General features: G+C 39.2%; 1 protein-coding gene across 1 annotated transcript; it reads right to left on the bottom strand.

The window, feature by feature from the left end:
• Nucleotides 1-352: 352 nt before the first annotated feature.
• Nucleotides 353-16,836, bottom strand: rab7a (RAB7a, member RAS oncogene family). The gene is made up of 6 exons (XM_053483798.1): nt 16,527-16,836; nt 4,841-4,903; nt 3,230-3,356; nt 2,459-2,677; nt 2,010-2,138; nt 353-977 (listed from the first exon to the last, which is right to left on the bottom strand). The coding sequence occupies exons 2-6, from the start codon at nt 4,891-4,893 to the stop codon at nt 882-884; spliced, it is 624 nt and encodes a 207-aa protein (XP_053339773.1). The 5' UTR covers nt 4,894-4,903; nt 16,527-16,836; the 3' UTR covers nt 353-881.
• Nucleotides 16,837-18,818: the final 1,982 nt, after the last annotated feature.

The raw sequence follows: 18,818 nt of genomic DNA, 5'->3' as shown, positions 1-18,818 counted from the left end.
GCTCCCCTACCACTCTTAGTGAGATTTCTTTTTTTGGGGGGAGGGGTCAGCTCGTGTTACTTACAGAAGAATTCTTAGTAAGCGTCCCTGTTCGTGACAGGGTGAAGATTTAAAACAACGACAAGAAAAAAAAGAAAAATCTCAACACGCTGTAGAATTCTAACGTCACCGCTACACGACTGATCTTTAGTCAGATCCTCACACCACCTGGCTTGTCGGTACGTGACAGTGTATATATGTATATATATAAAATTAATGAAAAGCAAACAGAGCAAAAGAGCATGCTTTTTAGGAGACAGATGCTGCGAGACACAGAGCCTCCTGTCGACCCAGAGAGAGCAGACAGTCCTGATACCAACACAGAGCTTTAATACATCGATATATTACACAGCCCCATCCATCTGCATCATTGCATACGTACAGGTTCCAGTTAACACGATGGGGTGTAGGTATAAAAAGTCTCAGAAAGCATTCAAGTGTGGAGAGTTTCAGAATGAACTATGTGTGTGTGCGTGTGTGTATACAGAGAGAGAGAAAACAAGGATGTTTAAAGAAGGGGGTTAGGACTAGTGATGAGATTAAAGTTAAAAGAGCCACTACTGAGGGCCTGAAAACACTTTCTTCTTAAGTATTTTTTTAGGCTTAATGTAAAGCCTATCGAGAACTGCTGTATGTGTGTGTGTGTGTGTGTGAGCGAGAGAGTGAGTGCAATCTGTATAGAGTATATTCTAGAAGAGGCTGCTCTATGAAGGCCAGTGATTACATTGAGGGAAAGAAGGAAAGACAAGAGAGAGATAAAGAGACAGATGTGTAAACAGGGGAAAAAGGAGGAACAAGGCCAGAGAGGGTGGAGGGTGATCAGTAGCGCCTCCTGTACATCTTCAGCAGCTGCAACTCTCCGCTGATGGCTTGGCTCTCTCGTTTCTGTCCAGCTTGATCGGCTCTGGGAACTCGTTGTACAACTCCACCTCGGTTTCCTGGAAGGAGAGAGAAAAAGTGAGAGAGATAAAGTGGGACATTAGGACGGGGACAAGGGCAGGACAGTCCAAACTCCTGCATGATAAAGTCCATGATCCGTGGCACAGAATGAATTTTGAAAATTTCCTTCATCGAGTGCACCGTATTGAAGCGAAAGGCTGAGTTATTCCACAAGGGGGCAGACCTGAGCAATGAGATCAGCATTTATGATATAGAATTGATTTGAAGCGAACTAAACATCCTACATATAACATAACGTATAATATGAATTACAAGGATAATGCAATTAAATAATAATGCATCCAAGTGTGAGGTAGAAACCATAACATGATGTTAGGTGCTTATACATAAGTGATGTTTTGCTTTAATAATTGGCCTGATAGTTTTTAAAGTTAAATACTGTAAAAAAGAAACAATACATAAAATTATATAGGGTTAACAATGAAACTGAAAATATTCTCGGACAAATGTATTACACCAATTCACCAATATCAACAAGAGATTATCAAATTGCTTGTTTATGCTGAGCGCTACAACTATAATGTCAAATTGTTTCGGCGTAATGGATGTGACCACAAGGTTCCCGAACACTGATTCAGGTTAATATCACAATACTACTTTTGTGTGGGAATTCATCTATTGCCACATTGTTTTGAATACATTTTTAATTTATACAAGTTCGAGGAGTTTAAGGTGGTAAAATGTTGCAGTTCCACTTAATCCTGCAAGTATTTAAACAATAAACACGCTGGCAGACAGAACAGCATGTGCTGCTTGACTTTTTATAGTTTTTTTATTTTTTTGGAGTGTAACAAAATCCGGATATTCATAAAATCGTGATACTTCGCAATCGTGATAATCGCAATACAAATCGAATCACCACCTGAGTATCGTGATAATATCATATCGTGTGGTTCCTGGTAATTTCCCGTCCAAACTGAACACACTTTTTTTTTTGCACTAATGTTGAAGTGTTTATCTATTCGTGTAAGAGAGTGTGAGAGACATGCTCAAGTCTGTGCACTGTGTACCTGTTTGAGTGCGTTGCGTGCGATGGTCTGAAAAGCCTGCTCTACGTTGATGGCCTCCTTGGCGCTGGTCTCAAAGTAAGGGATGTTGTTCTTGCTCTGGCACCAGGCCTGTGCCCGTTTAGTGGTTACCTAATAGATACAGAGTAACAGAGGGTGAGTGACTAAGCGACGATTCTTTTACTTCATCTCTTTACAAAAAGTCTCACAAAAAAATTAATAAATAAATAAAATAAAATCTTAAAGTTTCTGTAAGGAGACATAACTTTTTGAAAGGAGAGTCCACTGTTAATGCTTTTGCTAAATCTTTTAGACAGAAGAGAAGTGTTTAAAGTTTGGTCACAAGGTCACTACACAAAATTCTATACTTTTCATGCTAATCGGTTTATGTGACATAAAACACTGAAACCCGAAGCCCAGGTTCCTCGTTCCTGCCCGCGATGCACACACACCTGCCTGTTCTCCAGGTCGATTTTGTTACCGAGCACGACGAAGGGGAAGTTCTCAGGATCTCGGGGGCTGGCCTGGATCAGAAACTCGTCCCTCCAGCTGTCCAGCGTCTTGAAGGTGTTCGGTGCCGTGACGTCGAAGACGAGCACGCAGCAGTCAGCGCCGCGGTAGAACGCCACGCCCAGAGACTGGAAACGCTCCTGACCCGCTGTGTCCCAAATCTGCAAAGAGAAATAAATGAATAATTAAATCAGAACAATAATAATAAAACATAACTTGGGTGTGCATGCCGACGATCAGGTGAACACTAATGACATAAACCCTATAAAACTTAATGGTATAAATTTTTCAAGCTGCTCAAGTAGAACACGTATAATAACGTAGTATAACGTAGTACATTCTGTACCAGTCAGTGTTCACATACTACTACTGCAAAAAACGATATCACTACCGCTATCACTCATGCATATCTATCACTGGCACTGACTTCATATGCCGCTTCCTTTATTTATACCCAAACTACCCTGCAGCTGCATGTGGCCAGCACGGTTACACTCACGTCAGTTCCTCAAACGAGTCGAGGCACGGGTTATCATTCTGATTAAATAAAAAAATGATTAATAAAAAAAAATAGTAAAAAAAAAAAAAAAAGAGGACAGCCGGAGACAAATGCATTGACACAACCATTACCCGTATGCAAGTCAAATGTCTCAGTGTGTGAGCAGTTTTATTTATATCAGTGAGTTTTGAGGGTTAGGGGTCACTCTCCGTACCTGCATTGTGACAAGTCGATCGTCCACCATCACCTCTTTTGTCAGGAAGTCGGCTCCTATTGTGGCTTTGTACTGATTGCTAAACTTCTTGTTCACGTACTGGTTCATCAGAGAGGTCTTTCCCACTCTACACACACGCACACACACGCACACACACGCACACATTAAAAAAAAAAAAGAGGAACTGACAGCTTAGTTCACTTTTGCATACCAAAAAAAAAAAAAAACTAAACGGATGACTAACCAAGAATGAAGAAAATAAATGTGAGGAAACTGCACTTGAGTGGTGACTGATATCATAAGATGTATTGCTCTGATGGAGAAATCCTCAATTTTAACGACATGTGTGTAATGGGGCTTCTGTACGCATCCTGCTGTTGCTTTAAAATGTCGCTTGTTCATGTCATCAGAAATTAAAATGGGGCAAAAAAATAAAAAATTATCCATGCGGTGCAATCCGAACGTAGACATGATGTAACTGGTGTCTTAAATTGCATACTTGTGTAGTCTTGTAGACCATTCAGCACCCACCATAACCTTTTATTTCCTTATTAGGTTTATTAAGAAGTTTTGGGTTTATTGTACAAACAGACACTGCAGTGCACCAGATGCCAATATTTAAAATTATATACAATATTGTCAGTGTGTCAGTGAATGTATAAAATGTCTAAAGTCCGGTATATTGTATGTGTGTGTGTGTGTGTGTGTGTGTGTGTGTGCGCAGGAAAAATGAGTCAGCCTCACTGGTTTCAATAAATTCAGTCCGGGAGCATGATAATAGAAAATGTTTGTCCTGATTGTGAATAATCATAATTACGTAAAGTCCTCAACCAAACAGAGTTCACAGTACCATACAGTGGAAGACAGCTCTGAGACAAAATGGCGTCCAGGATTCCCTTCGCGATTTAAAGGAGCAGAGACAACGCTGTTACATTTGACAAAGGTGCAGTTACAGTTTTTAGTTTTTCCAGTGTGGGGAAAGGGAACAGAGATTTTAGTCGAATAGGCTGGTATGCTTTACATTGTATGTTCGTATCAAAAGCATACAAGACTCACTTTGTCGCACTTCAGAACAAATCGGACTTACAAACGTATTCCCAGAACAAACCTCGCTCATAAGTTAAGGACTACCTGAGTTCTAGCTTTAAATCAGTGTTCTGTTATCTAAATCAATAAATACTTTTAATGTAAAAAAAAAGATTTCCGCTTGAGACCCAGCTTAAGACAATATTCAGGATGACGGATGGAAATTTAAGAAAAGTGTCTGACATGCTTGCTTTACATCGTCTAGACAAATATAAGATACGTAAACAGTTGCCACATGCATTCTCGCTACTTCTGGATTTGTATGAATAAAATACCTTACATCTAATCTTCTTTTTTAAGAATAAGCAAATCAGCAGTTATCAGCTTGACACGACCAACGTTACACTGATGTCAAACCCGACATATCAGCTGAAGGCTTTGTATAGAATTGCAGCGCTGCGTTATGGATGTTTAATCAACTCATCCTATCAACTCACCAGTTACTGATTAATCTAAAAAAAAAAAAAACTTAGTGAAGGTGTGCGGTGCTGCAGCTTTTCCTCTTTTGTCAGAGCCGACACTCACCCCGAGTCCCCGAGGATGATGACTTTCAGCAGAACTTTCTTCCTCGACGTCATCGTGTCAGAGCTGGAGAAGAAGGAAAGAAAAAACAAATACACGATGAGTAGATGATTATGAGATCACTTTAAGCAATAACATCAGCTCGTGTTCTTGATAATCCATGATGGGTGCAGGTTTTTCAGTTAAAAAAGCCTGAAAATTTTCATGTGACAGGTGATTTTTTGTTTGTTTAATTTTTTTTTAATTAAAATCTTCTATTTTATGGGACTGATAACTGATTGACGCATCCCTAATTTTCATTAATATCTTCCTTTCCCATTTAGAAAACCTATAGTAGGAGAAATAAGGTACATTAGTCAGAAGTATTAACCTGAGATACTCCCTGAAAAGCAAAGTACAGTGTGGTTTATTACAACGACGATGTCAAGGTCGTAATGCCGGGCCTTGCGTACCACACATGACGATCAGGATCTCTTTGCCCTAAGTGGATTTATGTGACTGATTTATGCAACTGCAGAAGGGCTCTGACCAGGCTGAACACGACACCATTACAAGTAAAAAACACTCATCACTTTTTCTGCACTAAACTTTGAACGAGTCACGTGCCCTCACTCACATTCCCTGCCTGCAGTCACGAGGGCTGCCTGAATATGCTCACTCACTCTCTCTTACACACACATTCTTGCCAAACAGCAGACGAAGCTGACTGCTGAAAATGGACACCGACACACCGCTATATGACGCCCTTGCCATAAAGCCGTGTGCAGGTTGTAAATACTTCTGTAGCAGACTGTATGAGCCGATGGGGAACGGCGTGTCCGTACTGCCTACGATCAGGCGATCAAAACAAACTAGAGAGAGTATGTTTCGAAAGCGCACAGGATTCGCTTTCACAACTCACACACACGCGTGCGCACTCAGAGGCTCGTGCAGGAAATAGCCATAATTAGCTGTGAGTAATAGCTCGAACGAGATCACTACAAAGCCAGGATACATCCAACTCCAAAAAGTTCAAGGTGAAATACAAAGGCAATATTTTGGCGTCGGAATCAGATACCGGCCCGATCTTACATAAGACTGGGGGTATTATTTTTACATTGAGGTCAAATTTAAAACCATTACAGTTCCACTATAATCATGCTCTAAACTAGTCATACACTTGCAGGCAGCACAGCATGCTACATTATTTGCCAAGTTTCCTCAGTATTGTAACAAAATAGTAAAAAAAAATTTTATAAATAAATGTAAGTATTTGATGTAAAAAATATATATAATTATAAAATCATGATATTAACAGATTTGTAAAACAAACTGATTCGCCATCTGGGTATTGCAATAATATTGTATCGGTTGATCCCTGTTCACAGCAAGACAAAACGATCTGCATCAAAATATTGGAATTGTGCATCAACATAATTACAGCCTTAAACTGAAACAAAAACAACAAGCCATTTATTATATTTTTTAATGATAAACTTTAAACATGGAGGACATCCTCCATAGACATAGTTTTTCCACCACAGTACTAAAAAAATTATACAGTATTATCAGTTATATTTAACTTATTTATATTTTTATATTTAAATTAACATTTATGTTACGATAATAAATTATATTGCCCTTAATAGTTTAGCATTCAATTGCAGGAAACATTATACATTGCCACGAAAAAAGGCCATAAAACAAATTATGGAGGATATTTGCGGTTCTAAGAAAGGGTTTTAAGAAAAAAAATCTGTTGACTGAGGGCGAGAACTCTAAACAGCGACTTTACTTTACAGTGGGTTGACTGTGTGATGCTCAGTGATGCAGAGACGGCCATTAGTGACTGTTTTCTACACAAAGGCTTCGTCCCAAAGCGCACTCAAGGAGGCAATTTTTAAGTGACACTCCGTTCCAGGTCTGTACATGAGGTTCACTGCACAAGTAGAACTCTGACCAAGATTGCAGACTACAGTCATGGCCAAAGGTTTTGAGAATTACATAAATATTGGAAATTGGAAAAGTTGCTGCTTAAGTTTTTATAATAGCAATTTGCATATACTCCAGAATGTTATGAAGAGTGATCAGATGAATTGCATAGTCCTTCTTTGCCATGAAAATTAACTTAATCCCAAAAATACCTTTTCACTGCATTTCATTGCTGTCATTAAAGGACCTGCTGAGATCATTTCAGTAATCGTCTTGTTAACTCAGGTGAGAATGTTGACGAGCACAAGGCTGGAGATCATTATGTCAGGCTGATTGGGTTAGAATGGCAGACTTGACATGTTAAAAGGAGGGTGATGCTTGAAATCATTGTTCTTCCATTGTTAACCGTGGTGACCTGCAAAGAAACGTGTGCAGCCATCATTGCGTTGCATAAAAATGGCTTCACATGCTACTAAGATTGCACCCAAATCAACAAAAGTATGTGGACACCTGACCATCACACACAACATTCTGAGGGTGAAGTATGGTTATCACTCGTGCTCTCAAAGTGTACGCGTACACTTTGAGAGCACAAGCTCTTCCTGTAGTGTCATGAAAACTGACAAGGATTTCATGCCCCACTGGAGCACTCGTACAGTACGACCGATACGAAACCACAGACGGTTTGTAACCTCTGAGGTGATTTTGCCTCCGAACAACAATCACAGATGTCACATCTGCTTTAAGTAGAACCAGAGACCCCGTCTCTGCAGCTGCTCCGTTTCTCGACCGGAAATCAGAAAGCTTTAAGAGCAGATCTAGTAAAGGAAATGCAAAAAAAAAAATTCCTGCATGAAACTAAAGCAGCGAACACAAAGGAAATTAATTTTTTTAGATGCAATGCTGCGAGGCCTGGAGGCAGCGAATGTGAAGCAGGCGTTGAGCGGAGGAACGATACCCTAAACATGGAGCGAGCTGATCGAATCCAGACGTGCCGAGAATGTGGCGAACGAAGGAGAGGGAGAAAACTGGCCAGGTTCTGAGAAAAGGCTGCGAGGGTAAAAAGAAAATAAGTCCTCAGATGAAATCCTGACGTGCATGTGCAACACCTTTACTATGCACGCGCAGAAGTGAAAAAACAAGTTTAGTGTGTTTAACTTTGTCTTTAGGCACGCTTACACATTTCTTAATTCAGGCTGTGGTTCTTGTTCTGTTGTAAATTTTACGGCACAAACTTGTGACCCGGCCTAGCAGAAACCTTACACCATTAATAGACTGTTTGAAAAAAAAAAACAGATACCGAAACCTTGAGTTTCAGCAAACATCGATATCCTTTCATATTTTTTTTCTTTAAACATTGTGTACATGTTAAATGATTTTTTTAAACCAAAATACCTCACTTATCTTAATACAATAAGATTAAAACATAAAAAAATATATATATCACATTGAACTTTCCACACACTTGGACTTTATTTACACAGCTTTTTTCTCCGTGATACCCAATCCAACACTTTTAACTCCCGGTATCAGCTGTGTGAATTCTATTGGATCATAAAAATGCCATCTTACAAAATAAAACTAATTATTCAAATAGTTTCACACAAGTGTCTTTGTCACATCCCTGTATATGCAAATGCAGTAAATGTTCCCCTTGGAACAACGTTTTCGAGAATGAAGTTTGAAAAAAAACTTACATTGTCCGGATGTACCATTTCGTCAGTGTAAGATGACATACAATGAAAGACTGGGCAGATGTAAAATGTCAGGCATTAACACACAGCTGTTTCATTTATTTGTGGTCAGCAGTGTCAGGTCTTTCAGTCTTTGACAGCAGAAAAGACAGCAACAAGTGTTTAACATTTACTGTCCGATTTGTCTCAAGCAGCTGTTTTCCCTACAGGTTTTGAAGTATGAAATGTGTCTAATAAAAGTCTGAAACACTGTGTAATTTGTGTTGTTTATCGTGTAAATGCCATTTAACATAAAAAGCGATAATCTTTTTACTCCCCACCCATCTTCTGCTCCACGCTTTGGTCCGGTAGGTGTATTGCACCAGTTAATATTGCACCAAGTTCAAGTAAGTTCAAAAGGAGGAGGAGGAAAAGCAATACTTTCGAGTATTTGCACAAGATGCAAGCGCTTTGTATTTTCTGCAAAAATTAAAGTGGTATATTTTTATGGAATTCATCGATTCTTCAAAAAGTGTAAATCGAAAACTGATCCATTGTTTCATTTTAATAAATTAAGTTTATTATTTTTCTATGAAATTGCATAATTTACTAAACTGCACAGCTCGATATCGTCTTGATTTGCAACCTAGATTCTTCTTATGCAAATTTAATATAATTTCCCTCCCCCATTATTATCTTTACACACCTAGCAATTTTAATATAAACTTCCATATTTGGATATTAAATGTAACATTTTGTATTCGAGCCTAATTATCCAAACTAACAGCAAATAAAGGCGCTAGTGACCTCATCAAGAGGATGCATGCCAATATTTACTTATCTACTTAAATTATTGACCAACTCTACATGACTTCCCGACTATGTGTATATTACCAGTAATAAATTACAGGCTTTTGCGATTAAATAACTGCACTGGGCCATATTAATTGTGCTTCATTGATCCAACCTTAGAATATAAATGATAATACCAAACATCCTATTTCATTTCCTTTAAATTTTTTCCCTTTTTTTTTTTTTTTTTTTTTTTTACACTTTGTTGTGTGTTGTCATCTCTGGAAGCTTCAGTCACAAAAAAAAAAAAAAAAAAAAGAATCCTTGTATGTGTAAACATACTTGGCATTAAGCTTGTTCTGTTTCTGATTAATTCTCTAAATATGTAACAAAATCCCAAAAAAAACTACTTCAGCACCACCAACACTGACCCATATTTTTTTCCGATCAGTGAGCTACCTCGCATCTGGTTTAACACTAAAAAACCCACCGAGCAGCTCTGTGACCTGGCCTTCAGGTGTGACATTATTTCCCACATGCTTGTACCAATCCTGAATTTCAGAGGAGATATGTGAGCCAAAAATACGAGGAAATACACCACTTGCAGTCATACAGCTGGTCCTGAACTCAAACCCTGTTTTTTTTATTCTTGCTTTAAAATTTAAACTGTTGGCCTACATCGGACAAAAAAGAGCCAAAACAACCCATATTAGGATTCTAGCACTGCGGTTGCACTGATTAAACACACACGCTGAACTGTACGGGAACCCGTTAAAGTCAGAAGCAAATGCATCTTTTCATTACAGGTGTTCTGCTCCAGCTGAATCCATACAGCTAAAGATGGCTAAGGAGGCTCTCAGGGAGTGACACGTCATTTAAAAACAGACAGATCGGCCTTCGAGTGGCGCAGTGGTAAAGTGCTCATCCTATCATCTGGAGATCGCTGGTCGATTCCCGGGTGATGCTGTAACCTCTCACAGCAGGAGGTCTAAAGAGAGCTGATTGGCCGAGCTCTCTCCTCTGAAATAGGATGAGAGGTACTTCGTGTCCTAAATTAGGTGCTAATTTAGTCAATTCCTCCCCGTTACTAGGGGGCTCCCACATTAACCACGGCTCTACAGCCATTCAGGGGCGTCTGTGAGCTCACGCACGCGGAAAGAACGGATAGCGCTGTCCTCCGAGTGTGTTACGCCGCCACCAACGGTGCATGAGCGAGCAGTTCGAAAAGATGCGGTTGGCTGGCATCACGTGATTTGGCGGAAACACTTTAACTAACTAACTAACCTAAAGCTAAGAAGACTTTATGCTGTCCAAAACTTACCAAATTTTATTTGGTAATTAGTTTACATATTTTCACAATGCCCACAATTAAACTGAAAAAATCTTCTAGAAAATAATCTCTAAGGAACACGGTGCATTTGTGCAGCGCTACTACAAACTCAGTTCAGCAAAAATTTCCTTTTTTTTTACAATAAACATACACGTCTTTTATTCAGAGCAAAATCATTTTACTCACTAGACTTCACTTGAAAGCAGATCAAGGGCACACCCTCAGCCAGATGCTCTAGGAACGACTGGTTTGATCCACACCCGAGCGTGATTGCAGCGTTCTCGTGGAATGGAGGCGGAGCACTAGTCATGAATATGCCAAGAGAAGACACCCCTTGTGTGGTGTTCATATTTTTGTTACTCAGCCAGTGTTCCAGGTCTGCAGGACCCGCTGCATTTTGTAGTTTTTTAATCCAACACAATCAATCAATTTTATGTTAAAATATTCAACAGATGTTTACTTCATCCTAATTACAAGCAATATACACAGGATATATTATTGATATTTGCCCTTTACCTTTCTTAGATCACATTTATAAATTAAAGTGCTACTTCTTTCTTCTTTTTTAATAAAATGTTTTTATTTAAAAAAAATCTGATTTACAAATTAAGCAACTATTGACTTAAATTCCTAAGAACTTAAATAGAAGTTTAGCCTTTCACGTCATTTTACACAACACAAGCTAAATCATTTCAGTTTAGGCAATGCATGAACACATTGCTTTTTCACACCAGCCTATACAACACATGAGGCACACAAACACACACACACTCTGTCCATCTTGGGTCCACACAATTCAGAGCACTTTTTTTTTGTTGTTGCTGGCCACAACCTAGAATAATAGGCCCATGGTTGTAAAATAGGGGGAGGCGGTGCACCCACTTGTCAGCTAGCTTGTCTCTCGGACATCAAGCTGGTCTGTCATCTTCTTTATTAAAGTGGATAATCCTGGAAAACTTCCATATAATTTCCAGGGACAATGTTGCATGGAAATATTCTCTGTCAGTTTCTGCATCCTACTGTGATTCTGTGGATTCTCCCTCAAACCAGAAAACTCCAGCAAGGATAAGAGCCCCAAAGTGGGCAAAAAAAGTGGGTGTTCCAAAAAAAACACGCTTTCCTTCTAAATTATTGCAATTCAGAAAAATTTCCTGCATTGAATCTGGGACCAAAACCTCAAAGGAAGACTTCATGTCCTGTACATGAGAACCTGCAATCCCTGTTGGCCCTGGCTGCATTCTTATTACATTGCCATGCAGGGTGGAACATTTCTTGGGCAAGAAGACAAATGAATTTTACCAATTTTTTACATCCATAATTTTTAACTTGCTAGCTGCTGACAGGCTTCTGTTTCTAAAGTTGCCTTCTGATGGCCTGGTTCTAGGTCTCGTCTTTGTTTTGGAACTAGCTGATCCTCATTCTCAACCTTTCCTTCAAAGTCACTGTCAGACTCTTCAGAATTTTCAGAAATGTGATCATCTTCCTCTACATCATCATCAAAAGCATTTCTCTCTTCCAAATCCAATTGCAATGTCTCCTGAACAGAGAATCTTTTCGCCATCTTGATAAGTTGAGATAAGAAACCACAAAGCTATATTTATTGCGTCTGGTCCCCAATTTGGCATATGAAAAATGCAATAGAAGAGAAGCAAATAAAGATTGGTTCCCACAAGACAGAGAGTAAAGTGTGCAGATAGGTGTCGGTGCTAGAATTTTGCCACAATGTTTTATGACAAATGTACACGCACACACATACATACACACACACTAGGGCTGTGTATTGGCAAGGGCCTCACGATACGATACGTATCACGATACATGGGTCACGATACGATAAATCACGATATATTGCGATACAATACATATTGTGATATATTGCAATAGTTTGTATTAGTACGTGTGTCACATTATATTGACAACTTAATAAAGTAGGCAGACGAATTAAAATTCCAATTCCAATTTATTTTCCATCCATTCCAATTCATTAGAACGGCACAGTGTGATTGAAGTCCATATTGTTATAAAACACTTAACACTTAAACATTCAACTAAAATGTATATGCCACTAAAGTTACATATAAATTAAATAAACAGTTTATAAAACTAAAATAAATTTAAGCAAAAAAATTTAAGTTCATTAAGTAAACATAAAACTGGAACATAATGCTCTAATATGAGGTATTCATTGTCACCAAACTGTTAGACCAAAAACTCTCTTGCCTCCAAACTATTAGAAACTTAAGTGTAGTATCGATACTTGAGGTTTAACTATCGATACACTATCGTAAAATAAATTATCGCGATAGTTAGATGTATCGATATTTTTGCACAGCCCTAACACACACACACACACACTTAAAGCAGGCCCAGATAGGAGGACAGAGTGAAGGTACACAGGACCTACAAATTTCACACTTTTATTAGCTCCGGGTCCAATGGACCCGACCATCCTCTATCTAATATTAATATGTAGGGGGGTGTACAGGGTGTGCTCATTAAAAATGTTTTCTGATATATGCTCTTCACAGAAAATGAGCCAAGGCCAAAGAGTCTGAGTTAAAAAAAAATAATTAATTGTATCATTTTTCTTTTAATAAAACATAAAAAACGGGTCACAAACCCGAACAGCACAAAAGGCTTAACAATTTAAAATATAAACAATCTCAAAAGTAAAAAAAAAAAAAAAAAAAAAAAATCAGGTGACGCCTATAAAGTAACCCAGAAAGTAAACCTTATGTAACCTTTGAGAGTATTTACACCATGCTGATCTGTTTACAAAACACTTGTCCTGGTGGAGGTCCTTCAACAATCACCAACACCAAACAAAACACTTTGTCTCCTGAACCTGCAGCTCTTAGGAAGGCATGCTGTGTGGCGACCCGTGTCCTTACACACATGCACACACACACACAGATTCTTCATATTTCCCATAACTCTCCAGCAGGAGGTTAATCCATGGTTCGATAATGAGCTGACATTGGTCTTTAGCTGGATTAGTGCAATGATCGCCGAACAGTCTATTAAAAATCCAGCTAAGGGAACAGCGCTGTGTTCCTTTACAGCAAACTGAAATCTTTATCACTGGAAAGATCTTTTTCCCTGGAGTGTGCTTCTCCTAAGAGTAAGAGTGTGGGAAAACAATTCATTACGGAAGAAACAATGCGAAGGTTTAAATGATCACTGGGTTGTGTCACATGGCTGGCATGTTTTTTTTTTTTTACGTAAAGCGAAACTAAAAAAAACAGCTTCTCTGAGTAAAACAATAAAACTCTGCTGCATTACTTTCTTTAAAAAGAGATAAAGGCTAAGGGGCTAAATGTTCCATGGAGCCTGACTGAACAACTCTAAAGAACAAAACAATTAAATAAACCCTGGAGGGTGACATGATGGTGCAGCATCACAGCTCAGGGTACTGCTGTTAAGTTCAACAAGCTCTCTCTGTGTCTGTATGCGGTTTCCACTGGGTTCCCACCTAAAAACATGTACATCTAAACTGCGCCTAGTTTAAACTAGCATCATACCCAGGGTGTGTTTGCACCTCACGCCCCGAGATGCGCTCCAGAAACAAAGACTGACCAGAATAATATGCAACATGTACAATTGAAGTCTTGGATGCAGACATTTATACATACATATATATGTTTGTTATGAAGGAAAACATGGCTCTCATTCGGCATGTACAAGTTTTATCCTTTAAGATAAGAAGCCGTTAGTTTAAATGCAAGTGACATGACAGCACATGATGACTGAAAGAATGCAGAATGCATTCGTGTGGAAGCCAACCTGATAACCCGGTGATGAAAGCTCCATGCATTAATTTAGTTGAATTTTTCATCACGTCTTTGTAACCTAAAGAAACACGACAACATGCTGGCTGAATCAGATACAGCACCGACTCTAGATAGTTTTTCTTGCCATGAGCTGTTCGATGATGAGTAATGAATAACAAATAAGTGATGGGTTTAACTTCTCTCAGCTTTGTGTCAAAAAAAAAGTAAAGGTATTTCTGCACAATGTATCAAAAAAATTAGCTGTTTTTCACCTCAAGAACAAAAAGAACACAGCAAATGGATGAGCCTAGCTCTGATGGATTTGCAAAAAAACAAAAAGAGAAAAACTAAACAAATCTATAGTGTGACAATTCATGCAACGCCTTTTTTTTCATTCATATACGTTTGCATTCGAGGTGGTAAAATGTTGCACTTCGTCTATAATCCTATAAGTGGTGCACTCTAATCTATTTACACACTGTAAAAAAAACAGCATCCTTTTTTGCTACAAATTCTTTTTATTTTATATTTAATCAGGATACTTCTAAAATCGTTATTCACAGAATTGCAATATAAATCAAATGATCACCTGGATATTGTGATAGTATTGTACCAGGTGTTCCCTGGTGATTCCTGCCCCGCCCCCAAAATCATCAATATTTTTGGGAAAGCACAGACTTTAAAGTCATCTTAGGGCGAGGAAGTTAACCTTGGTGCTTTTTGTCTGTCTGTCTGTTTCTCCTCCTACAGTGATTTCCTACAGTATCAGGTACAATTGTGTGGGTCAGAGGTCATGAAATCTGCACAAACATGCTATGGACACACGGAGATTTCAACAGGGACCTATGGCACTGATGACATCACATCTAAACTGCTAACCAATTCCATTTTCAGTTATGATTGCAGTATTTGATTCAATCCATGCCTGAGTGTGCTGAATCATTATCGAGACCACTTCTTCAAACGTGCTAGGGCACGGTTCCCGAGCGCCGAACGATCGTATTCACATTACTCAAAAATGAACCAGGCTTTTGGGTCAAGTGTTCTCGGGGAAACGATCTCAAAGGCCCTAATGTGAAAACACCCTTTTAAACAGAAACTAGAATCTGTCCTGTGTATTTTTTAGATTTCACAGATTTTTCCAAAAAACTGCCTTATTGCTACCTGAGAGCTGCAAGCGTGGATGCCACGTACCGATACGGTGAAGCGTTTAACTCGCTTTTTGAATAAAAAAAAATGCTCCAAGTGCGACGCCATTAAACAAACAACAGATTGCACACGTTAAGAGTTTTGTGTAGCGGAGATCTCTATAATAAGGATCTTGAATTCAACATATACTGTACTCCTCACACCGCCCTGGGTGTAACCGCAGTAGTGAGACTCCATATTTAATCTGGAACCCATGACCCTGGGTTAAGTCGGATCACATGGTGCAAAAAAAAAAAAAAAAGGCCCACAAAGGAGTGTTTGAGTATCAGGACTGGAGATCTTTGGCTGTTCCTCAGCTGAGCACTGAGAGATGGATGATCATGAGGAGTTCTCCTTCACCATGCCTTTATGGCGTTATTGTGTTATTGTTATTCCTGGTCGGCTCAGGGCGTCGGCTCCCCGTTATAAAGCCTCATAAACAGGCTTATTATCTCAAACTCGTCCTTGAACGCAGCATCTCATTAAAAAAAAAAAAAATCACAGAAGCCGTGTATTACCCTGTGATTACGGATTTTAAAGTGGTTCCAACGAATCGCCATCTCACCACCAAGTGTTTAAAAAATAAATCTGATATAAATGTATAAACACTAAAAATATAAAAAGCTCCCAGCTCAACCACAAATCATTACCGTGGAGTAAAGATTAGCTCCTCAGCTAACGGTCCTGTCAGACGTGAGGTGTGAACGCTAGCACATTACGGAACATTAAAACGTCATTATCTATAAACGACATGTTTCGACGTGAAATTTCCACAACATTTATCTGTTTAATTCACATTAACGCCTTAAAAAAATGAAGGGGGAAAAAACCGTCATAGCGCGTGCACTCAACCTAGATAGATAGTCATCATTACTTAGCAACCGAGAACACGGCTAGTCGTTAATGCTAAGCTAGCTTACAGTCTGTTGACATCCCGTTAGCATCAAAACGTTTAAATAACAACTACAAATTTACATACCTATAAATATTTTTTTACATGTTTTTAAATAAATAATCCGACTCACCTCACTCCAGGAACGAAACGGTAGTGTTTTAGCTAACCAGCTAAGCAGCTAATGCTAACGCCGACTCCTCTTCGCTGTGTCACTATTGTTTTCGTTCCTTCTAAATGTATTTACAACTCCCTCCCTTATGACGCTTTATAAGACCGAACAGTTATAATAAATGATTGCTCGAAATGTACAGCTGTTAAATCTCCTGCTAATTCCGAGAGTTTGGGCAATCTCCGTGTTCCGTCCGGCCCGGGTCTTGTTTCTCTTTTCTTTTCTCTCCGGAGCTCCTGCTGCTGTTGCTGCTGCTGCTGCAACTCACTTCCTTCAAAACAAGCCCGAGAACGCGGCCCTGTCCTAAATCACGCCCTGTTCACTATATCGGCGCGCTGCGTAATGCACTGTGTAACTCGTGTATTGAATCGCGTGTTTACTAGGGAGCACAATTTGAGACGTGGCCCGCGCCGTCATCGCGCATGCGCTAACCTTATCGTTAGGGGGAAATAATAGTGCTTACGACCGTGTTTATTAAAGTCTAGAGGAATGCCAAGCGCGCGCACACTGAGCATTCCTACATACTTTAATATGAGGAAGTATTCATAATTACAAAAATATTTAAAAAATCTAGATAGGTAGACAGGCAGACAGACACATATACCACAGACATATAGACAGACAGACAGACAGATGCATAGATAGACAGACAGACATGGATAGACAGATAGATAGACTGACACGTAGATAGATAGATAGATAGATAGATAGATAGAAAGAAACAAAAAAACAGAGGGACAGACACGTACATGGACAAACAGACAGATAGACAGAAAAACATTCTCAATCACTACCATCATCACTGATGTCCTGTTCTTCAGACTAACATTAAAGTCAGTCTGTGATCAGAACATCTGTCACTGTCAATCAATCTTCCAGGTCAGACTTCTTGGCCTCAGGCTGAGAAATGGACTTCACAGCCTTTTAATGCTTCTCCACCAGTGAGACCTGAGAATACAAAAATGAAAGGTTTTTAGCTTTATTCATTATGCAGCATGAATAGGAAATCTCCTCATATCGGTTCATTAGAAGCTCATGCTTATATTATAGGGAATTAATGCTAGGATTTTAATGCCTTGTTACACCTAGGCTAGGTTTTAATCTTTTTTATTTAAAGCAGCACTAAAACAAAGTGCAATCTGACACCATGTCTCCCTGGATGGCACACACTGAGAAGTTGGTGCAACTCTGCATTTATCATGTGACTTTAATTTGACTATGCTTACCCCAATTCTGTGTTTGAACCTTGAGTTCAGAGTTGACTTAGGTTGAGTTAATTAGTAGGTTATTTAAGCTTAGTGATTTTTTATTGACTGTCTAAATTTAAATGTAAGATTATACGATCATCGGTATCACGGGACGCTGGGTTTCCATCTTTGTTTTCATTTTTATTTATCGCTCTGTCATCCTTTTTTCACCACAAAGTGCATTGTGTGAAGAAACTGAAAATACAGGAACTGATTAAATACGTGTTTTCCAAAAGGACACAAAAAGGATAGTGAAAGTTTTTTTATTTAACAGATACCTACTTGGGGATTCCTCTAACAAAGAAAAACCTGCCTGTGTATGTGTCCACATTAGTATGCCATCAACAATTTCTCATAAAACAACACATTCCATAAATATTACACCAATTAATTCCTGGCAGGATAATGCCTTAGTGTTTAGAGGGTCAAGGGCTTGAGGGTCCAATTCCCTCCTCGGCGATCTGTGTGCATGGATTTAATCTGTGAGTATATGAGTGTGTATGCTTGTGATGGACTGGCACATTCACGGTGTACCCTGTCTCATGTCCCAAGCTCCGTGGCTTATTATCCTGACCAGCCATCACTGCTCTTGACACTTTGACTCTAAGTGCAGATGAACATCAAATTTCACTGTTTACTCACTCTCAACGTCATAACCATTTAATCCTGTATTCAGGGTCGCAGGGAGCCTGGAGCCTATCCCAGAAAACCTAGGGCTCGAGGCGGGGTACATCCCAGACAGGGTGCCAATCCATTGCAGTGCACACAGACATTCACACATTCATTCACACACTATGGGCAATTTGAGAACATCAATTAACCTAACCTACAGCTCTTTGGACTGTGGGAGGAAACCCACCAAGCACAGGAATAACATGCAAACTCAACATGCACACAGAGACGGGAATCGAGCCTGGCTGAGAATCGAACCCGGACCCTGAAGGTGCAAGGCGACAGTGCTAACCACTACACCACCACACCTCACTGTTTACTACTCTCAGTTATT

This window comes from Clarias gariepinus, chromosome 23 (assembly GCF_024256425.1).
Source record: "Clarias gariepinus isolate MV-2021 ecotype Netherlands chromosome 23, CGAR_prim_01v2, whole genome shotgun sequence".
Classification (NCBI taxonomy): Eukaryota; Metazoa; Chordata; class Actinopteri; order Siluriformes; family Clariidae; genus Clarias; species Clarias gariepinus.
This window is presented reverse-complemented; position numbering and strand designations above follow the sequence as displayed.

What these genes read in the sequence shown, in the direction of transcription:
- rab7a (XM_053483798.1), bottom strand. Translation starts at nt 4,893, where the DNA reads ATGACGTCGAGGAAGAAAGTTCTGCTGAAAGTCATCATCCTCGGGGAC. An exon ending in TCGACCTGGAGAACAGGCAG is followed by an intron (nt 2,139 to 2,458) that starts GTGTGTGTGCAT and finishes TGTATCTATTAG; the next exon opens with GTAACCACTAAACGGGCACA. An exon ending in CACGCAACGCACTCAAACAG is followed by an intron (nt 978 to 2,009) that starts GTACACAGTGCA and finishes CTCTCCTTCCAG; the next exon opens with GAAACCGAGGTGGAGTTGTA.